This window comes from Anarrhichthys ocellatus, unplaced genomic scaffold (assembly GCF_004355925.1).
Source record: "Anarrhichthys ocellatus isolate YVR2014 unplaced genomic scaffold, GSC_Weel_1.0 scaffold5, whole genome shotgun sequence".
NCBI classification, from domain to species: domain Eukaryota; kingdom Metazoa; phylum Chordata; class Actinopteri; order Perciformes; family Anarhichadidae; genus Anarrhichthys; species Anarrhichthys ocellatus.
The window spans coordinates 6,813,313-6,833,740 of NW_022280035.1; the positions used below are offsets into that span (position 1 = coordinate 6,813,313).

At 40.9% G+C, this 20,428-nt stretch overlaps 2 protein-coding genes across 3 annotated transcripts in view; one reads left to right on the forward strand and one right to left on the reverse strand.

Annotated features, from left to right (window-relative positions):
• Positions 1 to 675: 675 nt before the first annotated feature.
• On the reverse strand, positions 676 to 16,409 carry c1qtnf12 (C1q and TNF related 12). The gene is made up of 8 exons (XM_031845919.1): positions 15,244 to 16,409; positions 5,719 to 5,823; positions 5,433 to 5,544; positions 5,105 to 5,289; positions 4,065 to 4,173; positions 3,162 to 3,255; positions 1,167 to 1,245; positions 676 to 1,076 (listed from the first exon to the last, which is right to left on the reverse strand). The coding sequence occupies exons 1-8, from the start codon at positions 15,421 to 15,423 to the stop codon at positions 978 to 980; spliced, it is 963 nt and encodes a 320-aa protein (XP_031701779.1). The 5' UTR covers positions 15,424 to 16,409; the 3' UTR covers positions 676 to 977.
• Positions 16,410 to 17,906: 1,497 nt separating this feature from the next.
• Positions 17,907 to 20,428, forward strand: part of sdf4 (stromal cell derived factor 4) — a 5,227-nt gene continuing 2,705 nt past the window's right edge. The window contains exons 1-4 of one of the 2 annotated variants that reach the window (XM_031845833.1): positions 17,907 to 18,105; positions 18,901 to 19,217; positions 19,949 to 20,085; positions 20,241 to 20,354. In XM_031845833.1, coding sequence (XP_031701693.1) covers positions 18,907 to 19,217; positions 19,949 to 20,085; positions 20,241 to 20,354 — 562 coding nt within the window. In that variant the 5' untranslated portion in view covers positions 17,907 to 18,105; positions 18,901 to 18,906. The other variant, XM_031845832.1, reaches the window with a different exon arrangement.

Sequence of the window (20,428 nt, forward strand, 5' to 3'; positions counted from 1 at the left end):
TCACAATGCGCAATGCTAACATACTGATGTTAAGCAGGTATAATGTTTACCATCTTAGTTTAATGTATTAGCATGCTAACATCAGTTGCATATCTTCCTGAGGGGGACATGCATGTGTGTAGCACATTTCAAGCCAATCCATCCAATAGTTGTGATATTTCACTCAAAATCACAAATGTCAACCTCATTTATTCTCATTGGACATTACATTTTAGTGGAAAATGTCTTGGCAATCCATCAATTAGTTGTTGAGAGACTTTGGTCTTAACTAAAAGGGTGGACCCAATGTCTGACATTGCCACGCCGCTAGCATAGCTAAAAAATGTAGTAATATTTGTGTTACAAAACATGTCATTTTATAAGTGGGACAAGATCTTGTGAGGCTGTATTCTGTCGATTGAGCATGTTTCCATTGTCCAGTGTACTCACAGTCTATGTACCATATACCATATATAAATGTGAGATTCAATTAATGATAAAAATACAACTATAGTTAATGAGTGTGTACATAATAGATCATGTAGATGGAAAACATTAACCTGTCAGTTTACATCAAACACACAAATGTACTTTCTCTTGTCCCCTAGCATCTTCCAATGTCCATCCAGAGAACATTAAAAACATTGATTTTTGGTTTACCGCAAAGGTCTTCAACAAACTCAAACATGTACTGTATCAGACATATTCACTGCTTTATTTTCAGGTTATTTTTTGCTGGTGAAGCAACAGGCATCCAAGTTCCTCCGGGAAGTGTCAGTGATGCACTGTGAAAAACAAACTCTGTCCTTGAGTTCTTCACATCGTCCCTTCACCATCTGACACGCGGTCAAGTCCATGTCAGCCTCATTTCCTTTCTTTCAACCTCCCCTGTGGATTGGTGATGTGTGATGGTGCTCAAAAGCAGTCCATTGACAAATAAGAAGAAAAAAAAACTGCAGCAGTGGATGGCTTGGACGATGCCCTGTTCATGAGTGAGGCTATACACCAAGCAGCATACCCATAAAATCGGAACCGTTCTGTATTGTGATGGAAGCGCCTGCTGCATTATCCACAAAGATGGAGGTGTACTGCCCGACCTGCAGAAGAAAATACACAACATTGATGCAGGAAAGATTTGCACAAAAACAGATATTTAATGTTTGTGTGTTTCTTGGTGTCCTGCTCACCTGTAGCTCCAGCAGCCCCTGCACGCTGACAGTGAATATCTTGCTGTTACTTTCTAATCCAACAATCATCTCCAGTGAGCTGCAATCATATTTGAAAAGGACATTTCTGAATAAATACTGTGTTTTCAACAATTTGTGTTGAATATGCAAATCTGAAATCCTTGTTAAAGTGCAAAATGTCTGTTAGATATTGTTAGATGTTTTGAGAAATACGCTTAAGTGCTTTCTTACTGAGCGTTATATGAGAAGAATATTGATACCACTGTCATGTCTTCACGAATATGAAGCTACCATCAGCAGCCAGCTTAGTTAGATTAGCACAAAGACAGGAAACAAGGGAAAACAGCTATCCTGGCTCAGTCTAAATCTGCATACCAACACCTAACCTCACTAATTAACATGTTATAGCTCTAAACCAAAATGTAAAAACAACACTTTATCATATAGCCTGTGGGATTTTGTTACCACCCTAGCTGCTTCCTCCTGTTTCCAGTCTTTATGCTAAGCTAACCATCTCCTGGCTACTGTACCGGTTAGAAAGTTGTTTGTTTAAAAACAACAATTTGCCTTTTGTTACCTTTGGAGAGAGCCATGCTAGCTGTTTACTCCTGTTTCAAGTCTTTATGCTAAGCTAAGCTAACCAGGTGCAGTTGGTAGCTTCAGTCAAAGCATAAAAGCATGAAAGTGGTATCCATATTGTTTTATTTTCCTCTTAGCTAGAAAGAGAATAAGCTTATTTCCCATAATTTCAAGAGTTTTCTTTAACAACTCAGTGCCATCAGTCTGTACAGATGGTTGTAACATCACCGCAGGCTTTAACCACACTGAGAGCACTGGTTCCTGTTAAGTGGAAAATGCTACATTTCTATGGCAAATCAATCATGTTTGTCTTCACTCCAACTGCCATCACAATGAACCTCATTTCACATTCTCTGCATTTTCATGTGTGGGAGGGCGAGACTGGCTGGGGCTTTGGCTAAAAAAGCCAAGGACTCTTTTGGGTTTGGTAACCCATCATAATAATATTATTTATACGTTCCCCTCATTGTACCAAGCTATGAGGGAGGCTGTGGAGCTCTGCGCAGGCCGGGGGAGACTTTAGGGAGCAATTAATTTCTGCAGTTTGCACTGACTTTATGTAAATAGAAATTTTGAAATATTGGCAAGAACTCAGAACCTTCCCCATCTGGATTTGTAATGTTTTACCATGTAGAAACACTATCAGATACTTCATTATCGGTCTCCCGCATCCCAAACAAGGGCATTTCACTGCTATGCTGCTGAATATAACTGTCTGTCTGAAGAGTCAAAGGTGAGTCTATAAAGATTAGTTAGGCGACAGGAACGAAGGCTCTAAGTGAGAGGACATTTCCTTTAGAAGACCTGCTCTGCTTTTATACAGGAAATGCCAAACCGGTTCCACACAGCCTGAAACAGACAACATCTTTAACAGCTCATAAATTCTGTTGACAGTTTTAAAAGTTGGCAGCATTAAAATATCACTATTACACAGGGAGAGTAAACGATTTGTCAAAACAACAACGTAGATTACATTTGATTCAGGGGATGAGCTCTACAGCATATTTAGCAATGAGGGTGTGTACATGCGCACTAGTATGTTATGATCAGGTTTTTGGAGTTTCCCGGGTTTCAGAGACGTGGTTAAGGCCTTTTCCCAGATTTGAGAGCCTGGATATGCAACCTGGAGTACTCTACTAGAGACCAGCATACTGTGGCATGTCAACACCGTATCCAGGTTTCTGAACATGCTCTGTTAGTAAAGAGATGAGATGTTGAGGAGACATAAATGCGCACAGATGATCAGAAACCTGATACAATTATATTCATGAATTACCAGGTTTATCATGTTCAATGTAAACATCAAATCTGGAATAAGATCGAAACCAGAGTAAGATTCAAAAGCTAGTGTGCATGTGAGTACTCAATGGTAATAACAACAACAACAAAGAGTACAGAGGAATAAAGAATACCTACGTGTATCTGTGGCAGAGTGATTCGATGCAGATCAGCACCCGGACATTGTCCCTGGCCTTGAGCTGGCTCTTGCTCCTCTTCACCTCATTGTGGTCTGTAAGGAGCCAAAATGTTCACAATTATATGAAGATATTGACTCACGCTTTGCTCACAAAAAATATATCCCCCTTGAAATGACGCTGACTAAAATCCTACCCCTGAACAGGGATTGTCCAATCCCTGTAAATAGACAAAACAAGTTTGCCTAGCTTTGGATTTCACCACGTCCTGAAGCTATGAACATGAGGCTGAAATAAGACTTTATAAAGAGTTTAGATGGTGGTGTATTTTATTAGCCTTTTGAAAGGCAAAAAACTCAAGAGCAAAAGTGTAAGGAATGGATTAAACTGTGCGTTTATCTGCTCTAACGTAAACTGTAAGGGTAAATCCAGCTAATTAGCTTGCTTTCTGCAGTAATAACCTTACTACTGCATTAGTTTGAGACTTAGGCTAATGTTAGTGGTCCTGTTCTGCTCTTTTGTGGATTTGGGGAAGTTTACACGCCAGCCAACCTTACCCAAGTTAGTGTTACATTTGCCAGACACATTGGTTAGTCCTCATCCTAAAAGCCTTTTCTCTTAATAAATAAATAAAAACAGGTATGTAAGCAATTCTTTTTCATATCACAATTACAAAACTATGACTTATTAGCTCTATACTGTAATTAAAGAACAATGACGTTTCTTTATTTCCATATCTTATAAATTAATGATTAATGATTGGTGAGGATGTTGACATACGTTTTAGTCGATTTATACACTTTTGCTTTAAGTGTTCAGTCAGGACTTTTCTGGGACTGTTTTAGAGTCTTAATTTCTTGCCATATGTACTGCAATATTAGATATAAGATAGTGACTGATTTACCAATGTGGACATTAGCAGAGAACTGGTAGATCCCAGTGATGGGAGCTGTGAATCTCCCCGTGGACTGGTCCATTCCTGACCCTCTGAGGAAGGCTCCTTTAGCTGGTGGCTGAAAGCACAGAAATTAATTCACATTTTAGCGCAATAATGCTTTGGTCCCCTTTTTAACACCCCTCAGCTACATAACAGTAGGCAGGTATTCAGTGTATTGCTCAAGGGCACTTCAGCTCCGACAATCCTAAAGGCCTGGTTCCACCGGCATTCAAAACTAAGACGTCAATTCATGTGAATTGATTCATTTCAATCAGTGATTTTTGTTTCTAGTCCTGCAAGATGTCACTATGTCACCAAGCATATAACCACACATTTTTGTCAAGACGTGCAGAACATTTTTACTGTTCAACTATCTGGTGTGACCCGGGCCCAAAACACATTTTCACTTTAATCTTCTGCCTCCTTCAATATCTTTCTCTTTACTTCTGACTCCGCAAAAACATGTAAAATATCCTTTCCAAAGCTGTAGTTAACGCAGCTATTCTAACATAGTGCTGTGTTAGCATGTTAAATAGTTCGGCAGAGCTTAATCCTCCCTCTTCCAGCCTAGTCAGCCCATCCCAACAGGGCATAGTTCTTCCACTACAGCATGCTGTTTCAAACAGTGTCTATTTTTGTCCTCTCCACACTTTATTCCAAGTCAGAGACAGAGTGCCTTTTGTACGCGGCACAGAGAGTGATGTGTAGAATTGAAAAAGTAGATATTTTTGACCAAAGAGCCAGTCTGAGTTTCAGAGTGGCAGTGCATGCCTTGCCAGTTACCAGTGAGGGGATCATCCTCTCATAATTCCCCCACATGCAAACTAGACGATGATTACCAAACACTCGCTCTTTCAAACACAGTTAAGACAGAGAAGCAAATGGGTCAGAAACAAAGCCTGTAACCATGCAGGGGAGAATTAGCCAAAACTTTTCTTTTTCAGCCATGCAGAGGGAGCGAGGCTGAACCAGTTCATAAACATTTACTTGGTTTCAAATAAACATACTGTCTGAAAGTTCTGGAGCTCCACCAGAGTCTTCTTGTCAACCACCACAGGTCCCTTGAGCTTGCAGTGGAAAGCCTCCTCTATTCGCCGGTAGGAGGTCATCCCCTCCAGGGTGAGGAGAGCCGTAGGTAGCTGGCTGGGGCTGGTTTGTCGGTCCAATGCTGCAGCTCTCCTCTCTGTAGCCTCTGACAGAATGAGTCAACATTGATTTTCAAACTATATATTCATGATAATGTGATGAAAAATACAATTGTGCAAATCCAAATGTTTACTGTAGCTGTAGGTCCTCTCTGCAAAATTAAGGAAAGAGGAGCTGAAATGTTTCTACCTTTAATCATGTCTTTGAAGTCCTGGAGAAGAACTTCCTGGGTCACTTCAGCTCCAGGAGAGCCAGGAGGTCCCTGGGGGCCAGGAGGACCTGGGGGACCAGGTGGGCCCGGCTAGTGGAGGACAGATGAACAAAACATTGTCATGCATCAAACTTGATCTGAAAATCATTATGCAATTTTGTCTTATTTACCTATTACTGAAGTGCAAAAGAAGATACCAGTATAATTTATAATCAATCAAGTATTTGTAAAAACTGCAAGACACAGTCTAACTATTGGGTTTACCAGGGGTCGTTTGCGTTTGCGACACTTTCCAGGGAAGTTGCCAACCGGTCTTTTGACAAAGTCCATCCATGATCCCAATGGATCCACTCGCTGGTTGTCAGAAATCTGCAGCAGAAACAAGACAAAGACAAAAAAAAATTATGAAAAAATAGGCCAATATGAGTATTAGCAGATACGGAATACAAAATATCAAGGAAAGCACATTCCATTCACAGTGGCAGTTCAAGCCACAGTTCAAGCCACCACACAGTTCTTGTTCAATAATTACAGCCTTTAAAAATGTGCCATTTACCAGATTTATTATATATTTTAATTCTAGATAATGTTGCCCAAATTAGGCCTGATGTAAAGGTTGGTACCTTCAAAACTAAATCCAACGAGTTATTATTTCTTCCTTTAAAACCACCATTGGAAAATCTTGCCCTTAGATACAATTAAGTGGTGCCAGACACATAGGAAGGTCACACAGGGAAACTTCTTTCTGTCACTCTTTTTATTTAATTGCCCTCTAAGTTAAGCCACTATTCTTCTCCGAAAGCTCCACCTTATGCTTATTATTTTTATTCCAGATAATTCACTCAGGTGCCACGTCAGTTCTCGTTTGCCCAATGTGCTTGGACAAATGTAAACAAACCTTGATTTTTTTCAGCACATGAAAATTTCCATGAGCACTCCGGTGAAAAATGAGTCTGCCCTGTGTACATGTGATGTAGATTCTGTGGATTGCAGACCTCAATTACTGTATTTATAACATGTCAAAATGGCCAACGCTTTCTCCATCACCAAAAGACATACTAGTATTTTCTTTTATTAATACTGCTTGTTTGAGTACGGTAATGTAATGATGGAAAATTGAATAAACGAGATAACAAATGTATATACAGTGTATACAGCGGCGAGTAATGATTTAAGATTGTTAGTCTGTTTCCTAACGCTCGATCTTATCTGCAATAACTCATTTATAACAAATGACTGTATAGGAGACTGGGATCTGTTACGGAGATAAGAAACACAGTCCAAGAAGACCTCTGGAAGCAGCATTTTTATGCACAGTGCTACAACTGGCGTGTTTTCTTTTCAGTAAAATGTGACGCTGAAAGAATTCCAGCTTGAATTTTACTGGCGTAACCCTTCAACAAATGTCAAGTGTCTTGAGTTGAGATAGAAGAGGAGATAAAGACTTGCCATGGAGGTGAGCTGCCTGAAATGGAATTTGTTTAGGGTTGGCAGTGGGACACGGATCACTTATCTACAAAACCAACATGACCCTTTCTTCACTGTTAAAGACTTGCCTCTAGCTCAACCACAACAAAGTTACTCCTTGTTTGTCTTTTCAATATACTCTACCGTAGATTTTTTTGATATTTTGGATTTTCAGCAGCCTCTCCCTCCTTTTCTTTCTATCTGTGACTTTTTCTTTCTGACAGCAGTCAAAATAAAGAACCTAACAGGCGTTGCGCCGGCTGCATATTGGATCGTTCTGTGTTTTTGTTGTGATTTTGAGGTTTGGAAACAGATAAAAGCAAGACTGATTTTGTCAAGACAAGATCACTTTTACACTACTCAACACTGTTTCCATAAAACTGGGGGCCTGCACGATAAACTGCTTTTTCCTCTGACATGTCAATTTTTCATATTCATTAAAATACCAGTTCTGAAAGCTTTATAGGAATAGTTTGATATTTTGAGAAATACCTAAACACGCACTAACTGATTTTTTTGGCAACTTGGACACATCAGAAACAAGTCCGTATGGAAAACCTGTTATCAAGCAGTTACAGAGCACTATTATAATTCATTGAAGTCGTGTTTGTGTCCGCCTGATGAATATTAGTCCAATATTTACTCTCTTTGGGCAGTTTTTGGTCTCCAACAGATCCTGATGGAAATATCTAGCACTTTTGCTATCGTTTTAGATGAGAAGATCAATACCACCCTCATATTTGTCTGTTCAATATATAGCTAGCAGCTATTAGCTCAGAATAAAGACCGAAAACAGGGAGACACAGCTGGAGACACAGCTAGCCTGGCTCTGTCAAGAGGTAAGAAAATCTGCCTGTCAGCACCTCTATGTTATTTGACAAATCTGTACGAAAAATTAAGTGTTGTGTGGTTTAACAGGGGTAATGATTGGGACTATTTCTTGGCTAGGCGCAGTTACTTCCTGGAGTTCATGTCAACATCCAAGCCATAAATATGACTCGGAAAGCTTGGATATATCCGGTTTAGCACTTAATATCATGGAGGTGCTTCAAAGTCCATTGTTCACTGTAAACTCAAATATGACAGAGTTAAATTGTTAATGCACTTCATTTTTACTGCTCACACAACAAAGCTCTGTAATCAAACAACCGTGTTGAGATGTCAGATGACATGAAAGCGGGCAATAACCCCCAGTAAAACGTTGTTTTTACACTTTGGTTTTTTTATGGATTAAACAAACAAGACAGAACATGTTAATTAGTGAGCTTTAGATGCACTTGTAGGTCTTTACCTTTGAACAGAGTCTGGTTAGCTGCTTGCCCCTGTTTCCAGTCTTTGTACTAAGCTAAGCTAACCTGCTGCTGGCTGTTTGTATCTTCCGAACAAACATGACATTTTTCAAAATGTTGACATATTCCTTTGACATACCAGTCCTGTAAGCTTGAACAAATATTAACATGTTGACAACTGGGGGCTGCGGTGGTGCTGTGGTTGTACTAGTATATTTCCACTGGGATTGATTGTAAAACTGTGAATCATCACCTCAGACAGCTCAGTATGATATAAAAGACACCCACCCAATTATGAGAGCCAATGGGCACCAATTCCAAGAGAAGTCAAAGCTCTAGTTCTTGTGTTTATATCAATGTCATAGATCATTGTCTTGCTTTTCCAGGGATATGAAACAGTGCAAGTATGCACACACATGTGACTTATAATTACATATCTTAGATATCTCCTACATCATAATAAAAAAGACAGCATATCATTGCCAGGAAATCAGCCATACTCTGAGCTTGTTATCCCCTTTAACACATGCCATTGTAATTAGACCATTAAAACCTTGCCCTCAAGGATTGTCTGTGCTCAAGGAAGAAAGGCTATGACCGAGTTAATTATTACCTTCATTTCTGAGCTAAGAAAATAACAGCAAATCACTGTTTAAATAATCTTATCATCAGCTTAAGGTATGCTCAACTCTTTCCATTAAACAGATTGTGTATTTATTTTAAGCATGTGAACTGTCAGAGAGTAACATACACCATATATACAGTAGTGACAGCTGGGATGTCTCACAACTTGCCAAAAGAAAATCTGATTCATTGTATGCAGGTGAGTCTCTGTTGCAACTGAGAACATCAAAGATTCCAAACATGCAGACTTGAAAACCGTATCGCTTGATGACACAGAACAATCTGTCAGAAACGTTCAATCTCTCACTCGCTTGTATTGACTGTGGCGTAAAGTAAACTACGGATTCCCTCGCATAGCTCTGTATCAGCATGTACAACTGGTGAACAAAGTGGGGAGCAGATCCACGTACAAGTCTGAGAGCTGATGAAGAACACCAGGGCTCTGGCTTTGATCACCGCTGATGTGTGAGTGCCTCAAAGTGGCCTCGTCTGTCAGCGGGTGTGAGCGCACGCCTTTCCAGCACAGACTGAGGGAATGTGTCAGGTATTCTGTCGAAAGGTGAGAAACTTTAAATCTTCTCGACAGTGTTTATCCTCGTTGATGGGGCTCCAAATCATGACACATTACTGAGGCTTCAGATCTTTAGAATGGGACGCAATGTGTCCAGGGTTTAGAAGAAGTACCAACATAACAATGTAAAGGTACTCCATTACAAGTAAAAGCCAGGAATTCATCCTTTGACATGAATTACAGAGACGTATTATCAGCAAAATGTACTTGAAGTGGCAACAGACAAGATTTTTGCTTTACCTTATTATGAAGTCAATGTTGAAGCCACAATGTAATGGCTATAAAATAATGACACCATTAGCATTCAGATTGGTTCCCTATTTGCCTCGTTTTGTAATGTAATTCTGTCTGCCACTGGGTACAAAATGAAGGCTTGATTTACGGCGAGTGCGTCAACCATTGTGCAACCACAATGAAGAGACGATAGCGCTTTTGTTTTAGCTATCAGTAGCTATCAGTAGCTATCCGCAGTTACCAAAGACTATCAATGTAAGTTGAAATGGCTGACACATAAAAGAGTGGTATCTATGTCCCCGCTATTCCTTTAACTTCTGTGTATACCGTTCGGTGGTTTAGTCCAGTGGCTCCCAACCTGGGAGTCTCGTCCCTTCAAAGGGTCACAAGATAAATCTGAGGCGTCATGAGATGATTAACGGGGTAGGGGGAAAGAAAAAACAAAGCTCTGCAACACAAATGTGGATGCATTTTTGGACTTCCTTCTAATTTTTGCATTGTTGTGAAATGTTGTATGATTTTAACTCTTTGGGTCAAGAACACTTTGATATAACAATAGTTTAGAGGAGAAATACCTCTTTGGTATGACTGCTAACAGCTCATAGACATTTGAAACATGATAAGGGACCCAACTACGCATTTTTTAACTTTTACAATGCATATTATTTTATAGGCTTATTATGTATTTTATGTTAAATTAAAAGTGGCTAACTGTCAAATTAACATAGGTGAGTAAGAAGTACTATATTAATAGCAGTAAATAGAAATTCAAAAACCTCAAAATTGGACTAAACTACAGTCTTTGAGTATCGGTTATTCTCCACTGTTTTATTGTCTACCCATGGCACACATTAAAAGTGAGCAGAGGGTTTTTTTTGTTAACACACATCACAGCAAGTTTGGAGTTTCTTGGATCAATTAGTGAATCAGTTGTACTCGTTGATCATTCACGGAGGCCCTGTGAGATTTTATTACCATGAAAAGAATATTTTAGCTTTTCTTTTTATGTGCACAGCTCTAAGTGTGTTTGTCATGTCGTTTGGGGAAAATTAGGTTGAATTTATTTGAAGCAATAAAATGGAAAATATTTCCCTGGGGCAGCATGCCACCAAAAACACAAACACAACTGTTAAAACATGTCTCTGGAGCTGCAACCAGATCCTGAAACTCTACTCCATCACAGGCAGCTCCTGAATTCTTCCACATGAACAGTTGAACTTATTTTCTTTTACGTGTTATCTGTTTTTCTACCTGTTAGCAAACTCTAGACGACATGAAACTTTTTGCTGATAAAAACTGTTGCACAGGCAGCTTTCAAAGTTGGACAGGATGATGGAGAGCCTTCTTTAATCCTTTGTTTTCACATCACTGTACTGCTCCCTGTGCAGTCATCCATGCATGGGTGGACGGGCCCAACGCTGGGCCGATCCCGCCTCGGGAGACAGGGATCCCCAGGCTGTGTGGGACGAGGGGATCCTGGTTACCTGCGTGCATCCCAGTCGTCATGCATCCACCCCCGTGTTCTCCACCGCTGCACTTCACAGAAACAGATTGCCTTGAGGATTTATCGCCTAAGAGTTAGGCATACAGTTAGGCATGCAATGTTGACTCTGTTCTATTCTCACCGTGTTATTACTCAATTGGCAAGCACCGTGTGCAAAACACAATTACTCTATCACACTATGAGCATGCTGTTATTAGTTCAACAAATGCTGAAGGAACACTATTTGGAAGTGTAGATAAAATATAGTTACTATACAAAAATATAGTTTGACATGCTTCTTATAAGACGGCTTGATTTTTACATCACTGTTGTCCCAACAGAGGTGTGTATACATTTATGATGTGTGAGCGAAAGTGAATAAATTTGTGTTTATACTGAAGAGATCACCCTGAGACAATCTTGGCTTCCTCTTGATATAAAAAACAAAAAAACAATATAAGCTGAAAGACTTTGAACGCTGTGTGACATCTGTTTTGTGTACGAATTATAGCTTTGAAACTGGAGTGAGTGCTCATTTTCCCTGTGGTAGGTAAAATGAGCTGATTAAAAGCACTAGTGATCCAGATCCATCTCAGGTACACAGGTTTGCCCCGTGGCTTGACTGGGTGGGCAGAACATTTCAGGTGAGAAATCATTAGATCCTCCTCCTTTTATACGATTCCTTTGTGGCTCTGCATTATGTTACATAAGTGCACACTGTAAATGGTGCATTTTTTTCTTTTATTACTTTTATTATGCAACCAATTTGCCCTCTGTAGTGTTACGTTACATCTTACAAGTAGTTGGAGAAACATAATAGGTGATGACACAAGCAGGTTAACTGAAACACTGTTGTACATGCGCATTTTAACAAGAACATATGACAGATGCCAAACGACTAGGACATTTATATAGGGAGGAATAGTTCAACATTTTGGGAAATTTAATTATTCGCCTTCTTGACAATTTCATGAGAAGATCAGTACCACACTCATGTTTGTATGGTAGATATGAAGCTAGCTAGCAGCAGACATTTAGCTCAGCATAGCATCAAAACTGAAAACAAACAGCTAGCCTGGTGTCAGAAGGTCACAAAATGTGTCTACCAGAACCACTTAAGCTCCGTACAAAAACAAAGTGTAAAAATAACACAACACTCTGTTACCCTTTGACAGAGCTAGGTTAGCAGTTTCCCATTTTCCAGTGTTTATGCTAAGCCAAGCATCTCCCAAATAGCTTCATATCATGCACAGATAAGAAAGTTGTATCACTTGTTCTCTGCAAGAAACCAGGTAAGTGTATTTCCCAAAATGTCAAACTACTTGTTTAATAGTACAGGGAAATGGTTAAAGCTAAATATTTGACATTTAATCTCTCTTATGCAGCATAATTGTGATTTTCTTTATACAACTGCCCATTGTAATGTCCATCTTATGCATTTGCAGGGTAATCTGAAACACCAACCTCCTTTGTAGCTCTGATGTAGTTGGCTCTATTAGTTGTTGTTGTTTTACTTGAAGCCATAGTTGACCAATGTACTGTTAAGTGTAGCAATAGTTCTGAAATCATGTTTCAGAAACACGACCAGCACGTGATAAGAATCAGGCAAGATTAGAAGGATTTCTATGAATCTGGCTTCAATCTGAAGCTATTATAAATGAAACAAAATCCAAATAAAAGTCGCTCTATGTCAGTATGGTGAGAATATAACACTGTGGCTTATTTCAGATGACAAAAAGTTGATCATTTGTTTATTTTTCCCTCTCTCTCTCAGGTGACTTCACTAGGTAATTTGAATGTTGAATGACCTTTTTAGTCCAACATGTTAAAGGAGAGTTCACGATCTTACAGCAAAGGCTATAGGTAGCGTATGAGAGGTGTGAGTTTCCTGTGGGACCTGGTCTTGTCTCGTATGTGTAGGTTGATCCAAAAGGTCCCACACACTGCTGCATTAATCATCACTGGGGATGAGAGAGAGGAAACAAAAACCCTCGCCTCGGGCTAAACCCAGCCATTACTCAACACGCCAGGCGTGATGTTTGACTTGACTCCCTCAATTACAGCCATCACAGATCCCTCACTGTTCTCAACAAAGACAGATCCCTCTCATCTTTGGAGAGGAGAGCAACGGGGCTTACATACATGCACCTTTGACATATTGCTCTAAAACTGTACAAGCGTGATGGTTCACATAGATCACGGTTGTTTGAAATGTACTTCACTTATCATCTCATTAAAAAAATTCCACTCACAGCACAACTCCACACCTCACTATTGTGATCACTTTCAAATGGAAAATCTCCTGAGGAATGCAGTGTACGACCGCACGCTGCCAGCAGCCCACACACGGGAATGGTCAGATAGAAAGCAAATGCCATCATAAGAACTATTTGCAATGTTTCCACAGGGCACAAGGGAAAACATGTAAATGTGGAGTGTAAATGTTTGGCTTGTTTGAGAACACAGATTCCTTGCCAAGACAGCTCCAATGGACGTGTTGTTTTCTCTGGGAGCTAACAGATGTGTAATAGGATAAACTTACAAACTACGCAAGGAAAGTAAGTTTACCGCTTTTCATGGTGTGTGGTACCCTTTTTCTTCTTCTTCTTTTTCTTGAACAGAAACCTGGTTTGGGTGGCAACAACAAATGTGACTTTGAATACAACCACTTCCACAGATGTCAAGCCTGACGCTCAGGTTCTCATCAGAGGTGACAATGTTTGGCAAAGACACTATCTGGCATAACACTGCGTCTTAAGAGTGATTATGTCATTACCCTCTGATTGTGGGAGATGAGATGAAAAGAATGTTAGAGAGGGAGGCACAGAGGGCTAATCCTCACCGAGGTGTTCTCTTTCAGGACCCTTTCGATGGGGCTTTGTGAGGGGCTTACACGGCATGCTGCCCCAGATTTTGGGGCCGCACCGCCCCTATCGGATGTCCCAGACACAGCGGAGTCAGACTAGGCCTGTGAATGACAGAATCAATGGGCTGGGAACAACACTCCAAAAAGGTCTTTAAATATTTGTCCACCTAACTTTCCCAGGAGTTACATCATGGCAGCGGGCCTGTTAGGGACCTCAGGGGAAATAGTGTTTGTAAAGACACCCGTCTCCCTGTGGGACGGGACAGAGGAGTGAAACCCCAGTGGGGTGCAATCTTCAGCAGGCTTGTGGGTTGACACAAGGTCATCCTTCATAGCCTCTGCTTTTACAGGGCAAACCAAGTCAAATAAACATCACCAGGCCACAACCACCTACAATGTGTTCTTAAAGATACAAAGGAGACCTCACTGCTTGGTTTCAAGGGGGGAGGCGGTGAAGGTTACGGTTAGGATTCCAGAGACTTGCGGCTGGTAGGAGCTGAAGACTGGTATATGGGGCAGTGAGAGTTAAACGAGAATGCCAACGTAATGGGTGGGCTGAAAGCAAAACAAATAGCCTGTTGGAAACTCTCGCAAATATGCAACACCAGCAATAAACCAATAAATAACAGAGTCAAGGGCCAACGGTTGCTCCTGAAAATTGAATTGTACCACTGTTACGCAGTTTTGCTGTATATACGGTTCTGATGTAAACAACATTGGTCTTCAGTTACAGATGATTTTTTTCCTTGTGTAAAATTCTCTTTGGCTAACAGCAATTCCAAAGCAATTTCCTGCTGCAGCAACGGCATTTAAATGATCTTATCTCACCTTATTGCATCTTATCTTGTCTCGTTCTGCCTGATACATGAAAACTTAACACATCCTGATTAGTTCACAAAGGCTGGGAAATTGGTGGCAGACACCCGCAGCGTGCACTAATTGATGCATTGATCAGCCTTCGGATGTCCACATTCCTGGCATACCTCCGGAAGTCATCCATTTAGTGTTTCACACATTTTGGTCCGTCTCACTGTCTGAAGCTTGACCTACAGGGCACACCTGTCTCGCCCTAGCTTTTACCTTTGCCACAATTTATTTTCCTTGCATATTGCCTGTACTGACAAGAAATCTGCACATATCTGCAGATTGATTTCAAACTTTGATGCATTATCATAAGGAAATAGCTCATGTATAACAAGTTAAAATATCAAAAAAGTCACTTTGACATTTCATTTTTACATTTAGAGAGTTTTACCTTGACGCTTTCGCTGACCTCTTCACTGTTGGAAAAAGTAGCATTGTAGGTCTCTGTGTGTTGTGGGTTGGCCTCCTTTGGCTTCTTTCTCTCCTTCTTGGCGTCCACCCCATCCAGGAGGACACATTGAGTCCAAAACACTGCAGCCACCACGGCCAGAGGCCCAGCCCCACACCACATCTTCACACTAGTTTTCAATTCAGCACCAGAGTCCCTGCAGAAACAGCCTGGATCTTCTGTGGAGGACTCAGCCGTGAATGATTAGACAGAAACTGAGGATGCCCACAAGGCTCACAGACACAAAGTCCCAACAGGGGGAAGGAGACTGGAGGAATGCAGCTTCAGGGACTCCCTGTCCAAGAGACTGTCAGACTGACTGCTGCCGCCGTTGCTCCCCTCTTGATGAGCTCTCAGCCAGCACAACGTTGCAGGGGCACTGTTAACTCTAGCCAGAAAGCTAGGAGGCTTACTCAACTATGAAATGTGTCAAGCAGAAAGGTCCAAGGGAATGACAGATCGGCGCAGATCTGACAGCAAATAAACCCATTAGTGAGATTTTTCACGCTTTCTGCTCTGTTGGTGGGTGAGGTGTAGAGGGGAGGGAGGGGGGGTGGGGGGTACAGGGGGCAAAAGAAGAGGCAGTGAGGAGGGGCGTCCAAAGCTGAGGGTGGGCTGTGGGGGCTAGGGATGGATAGCAATATTCTCTTTCCCACCCCCCGCTCTCTCTCTCTCTCTCTCTCTCTCTCTCCTGCTGTTTCTCACACTGAGCAGTGGATCCAGTCTCCAGCAAAGTTGTGTGGTTGCTGGAAAAGCTGCAAGATCCACAGAAGTTGGGCTTTCATCAGAAGATGCAGTTCAGTGTTCAATGTGTCTGTCCGCAAACCACGCACCCCCGCAAGGGATGCAGAGTGACCTAAGCCCAAGAGGAGGTGGATGAAGTCCAGTTTTGATCTTTGCCTAGTCGTCTTCTTTTATCCTCACTGATATCATAAAACCTTTACAGGTTTGCTCTTCTGCTTCTGTCTGACACAACTCATGTGCTCCCTGCTATCTCTCCCGACAAGTCAACAAGTCCAAGGCCACATGCAACTTTCACGTAAGAGAGCAGTGATTTGTTGTGTGGTAGGTCCCTTTTTTGCCGTCTCCCTTCTCCCTCCCTTTCTCAGTTGCTGCTTTGCTCTGACTGAGCTCACAGAACGGCTCACAGTCAAGTTTTATCATCACCCTTTCTCCCTCCCGCTTCTCTTTCTCCCCCCTCTCCCTGTCTCTCTCACACTGTTTTTCTCTGTTTCTCTCCCTTGCTACTATTGGCAACCTTACTAGCTTATCCAGCTCTGTTTTATCTCATAGATGAAGTGTTCAAGCTGAAGAGGTTCTTTGGCAGACGAGTTCTGCGTGTGTGATGTGTATCAAGTTGTGCATCTCTCTAAGTGTGTTTGTCGTTTTGGCTCAATATTAGACTACTCTACCAAAGCCCTTTGTTTACATCCAAGCAAGAAATAGAAATGTGCTTTTTTTGTGACCTCAAGACATTATCTTGTTTAATCTGCTGCCTGAAAATCTGCCAAAGTACCCTGACTGTGCCATGTACAACAGTGCATACATGTTTGTTTCATTCTGTTTTAATGTTCAGAGAGAAGTCTCACTTTTCTGAAGGCTCCATTAGAAAAAAGATTTGAAGTAAGTACTTATATATCAAGTACTGTTATTTGCAGGTTTCAGTTAATAACAGGACTGACGTGAACAAATTATTGGTCTGGATGTTCCTACAATCAGCTCATTGTCGAAAAGGAATTCAGCCCTCCCATAGTCTTATTAGAACAAATAACATGTTAGCTGCAACATATTCTTTTAACTTCACAACTTGCATGTGTTTAGAACGCTTTAGCCTCTACTTGATCATTTTACATTTTAACACAGTGCCACCCAGAGGCAGCAGCCTACAGTGCAAACACCTAACCAGTTCTTTTCCAGTATGGCTTCATACTGGTGCCGTCCCACTTCCGGTATCCACTGGTAAGTCTGTCTGAAGACGTAGCAGGTAGCAGCCAACCGCGTCAAGTTCATCACGGGCAAACGGAACATGTGGTAGGTTTGCCTTAAAAGTAAAAGAGAGGAATCTAGATTGCGCGTGTGACAATAAAACAAACAAAAAACAGTTTAGGATATTTTTCAAACATTACGACTATCGTATGTTTGCTTTTATATTTCATGGGTCTTTTTTGCACCTTAGTTTGTTTTAAACCATTACAAATTAAATTCTATTTTTGCTACTTTAGCCAATGACATGTATCTATTTCTTTTCAGCTAATTCACCTTTTTATTCATTGATTCTATTCCACTATGTATCCATTTTTTACATCGATTAGCGCTACCTGTTATTTGAACTATTATCCATCACTTTTATCTAATAATTTAAAACAATTCTCCATTTGTTTTTAGCAGTTTCACCATTTTATCCATTATTTACTTTTAAGTAAATATTTTTATATATTTTTATATATTTTTTTTGTTTTTGTTTTTCTGTTACCACCTGGAAACTGTAGAAGCTACTCTCCAAAACTATAACTTCTCGACAACGCACAGATTTTACTTTGAAAGCGCTGCCCGGAAGTTATCCTTGTAAATGTGGTTAGCATAACAAAATAAAATTGATAGCAACGTTAGCAACTAGTCAGTGACCAGACCAACTGCTTAAGTGAATTAACTGGAACATTAGAGACAGATAACTATTACAGCCCGACCTGCAGAGCTTCAGTTGAGTTAGACAGAGTCGTCCCACATTTTGGAGTCGGGGTGTTTTGGGAGGCCACGTGTACAGGAAGTGGAGTCTGACAGCTGACTGACTGGAAGCCACTGCAGGTCTGTTTGACTAGGAAGTGAAGCTAACATTAGACAGCTGGTAACACACAGTCATCTCTCAGTATCCAAAGTCTTTTGAACTAACCGCACAGTCTCGCTTTTAAGTCATCGTGCTTGACAGGTTGGTCGCATCGTCTCTTTGTATACCACGTAGCGTTAACTTTAATAATGATTTATTAACATTAGCTTGCTTGTGTTAGCCACTTAGCTAACACAGTCAACTGCGTTCTACGGTTTAAAACTATTTTAAATGACGTGACGAGCCTAAATTCACGAGCAAACGGTTATTTACGTTAAAGGCCCGTTATATAACTTTATTGTAATTGTTTATTATGTTGTGATTCCGTGCTGGTGAATAATATTTAAGTGGACAATGTGAATATTAACGTGAAGGTTTACGGGTTGACCACTAAATCATCGTAACTTGTGTTGCGTATCATCTCAGGTTGATATAACGCTTTAACGTCTGTAGGTTAATTATTAAACTGTGATTTATTTATGTTTCTTAGTTGCCTTTCAATAGCTAGTGTGTATTTATGCTATTTACGTTGCTGTTGGCTGCCTACATTAGTGTATTCCTTGATTATATTTTTTTTAGGTATTTGTTGGCTGGTTTGACCTCCATGAGTCCTCCACTCGCAGATCTATAAACAAATACTGTGTACGTGAACTGGAATATTCAGTGGACGTGATGCATTCGCGGAAGTGTCATTCTCGGAATTCAAGTTGTGCTTGATGATCAAAATAATTTTGTCTTCGCTAACTTCGCTTGATGTTACTTTTACCGTTTTATAGGCAATCATGGCTGTTTTGAGGAAGCTGTGGAGCACACACCTCCTGGCAGCGTCTCTGCTTTTCTACATCCTGCTCAACGCCATGGATGTGCACGCACGGCCGGCCAACATGTCAACCGCAAAAGATAAGTCTGCAGCCAGCAAGGACGAGAACGAGATTCTCCCCGCGGACCACCTGAATGGGGTGAAGATGGAGCTGGACGGCCACCTCAATAAGGACTTCCACCAGGAGGTTTTCCTGGGGAAAGATATCGAGGAGTTTGAGGAGGACTCTGAGCCGAGGAGGAACAGGAAGAAGCTGATTGACATCTTCACCAAGTAAGACATGCTCTCATCTTTTATTTACATCTCAAGTCAGGAGCTACAGCAATGTTGAACTGGTTGCTTGAGCCTAGCTGCTGATTAGGGATCAGGTTCTTCAGGATTGACCAGCTATAACTCCGTGTCTAGAGACTAGCAAAGAGAGGCGGAAACCTTCAGAAAAATAACTCACATTCTGTGATGACTACACTTACCACTGAGAAGCTGAAGTATTGCAAAACACACAGAATGAGAGTGAGTATTGTGGAAACCCCAATATTACTACATATCCCGTTTCTTAAAATCCAGATCAGGAAAAACAAGCTTTCACTTAAGAACGCACATGAGGCAATACAACAGAATACCTGCATTGAAAGTGAGAATGCACTGAAGTTATGCAATATGTCTCTGCATAGTTTAGCATTCCAAGGCAAGCTGCCATTGTTACAGCAGAGAATGACGGCGAAGGAAAAGGGCCGCTCCATATTTTGATATTATCCTTCACCATGACTTCACACAGCCCCCCCCCCTCCTCCTCCTCCTCCTGCTTCCCTTATTTTATGTTAAATGGTAAAGACATGTCTTCGTTAAAAAGGTGTTAGTGCTTGGCCAGTTTAAACAAAAGCACCCGATTGGACACGAGCCAAACGGGTGATATGGCTCATTACAGATGGTAGTAGTTTAATCACTGTAAATGTTAAATAAGCTAAATTAGCAACTTTTCTTCCATTTTTATTCTATCCTCGCAGAGTTGATTTCAACAAGGACAAGAGTGTTAGCGCCAAGGAGATGCAGCGCTGGATAATGGAGAAGACTGAGGAGCACTATCAGGAGGCCATGGTGGAGAACAAGAACAGTTTCCATGCTGTTGACCCCGACGGTGACGGTGAGAGAGAGAGAGACACACACATTCACTTATAATGCAAAGAATGCTGACCTTTTTCAACCCGTTCAGGCTTGTTGCCTGTGGCGGCCATGTTGCAACAGTGTGTCGTAAACTAAGGAACAAACCCAAATCCTCAATTCATGCTTTGTCCACAGGTCATGTGACGTGGGATGAATACAGAGTCAAATATTTGGCCAGCAAAGGTTTCAATGAGAAGGAAATTGCTGCGAAAATAAAGAATAACGAGGATCTGAAACTGGATGAGGAAAGTAAGTGTAGAACAATATGGAATATGTTGTAATCTTTTTTTTTTTTTTTTTTTTTTTTTTTTTTTTTTTTTTTT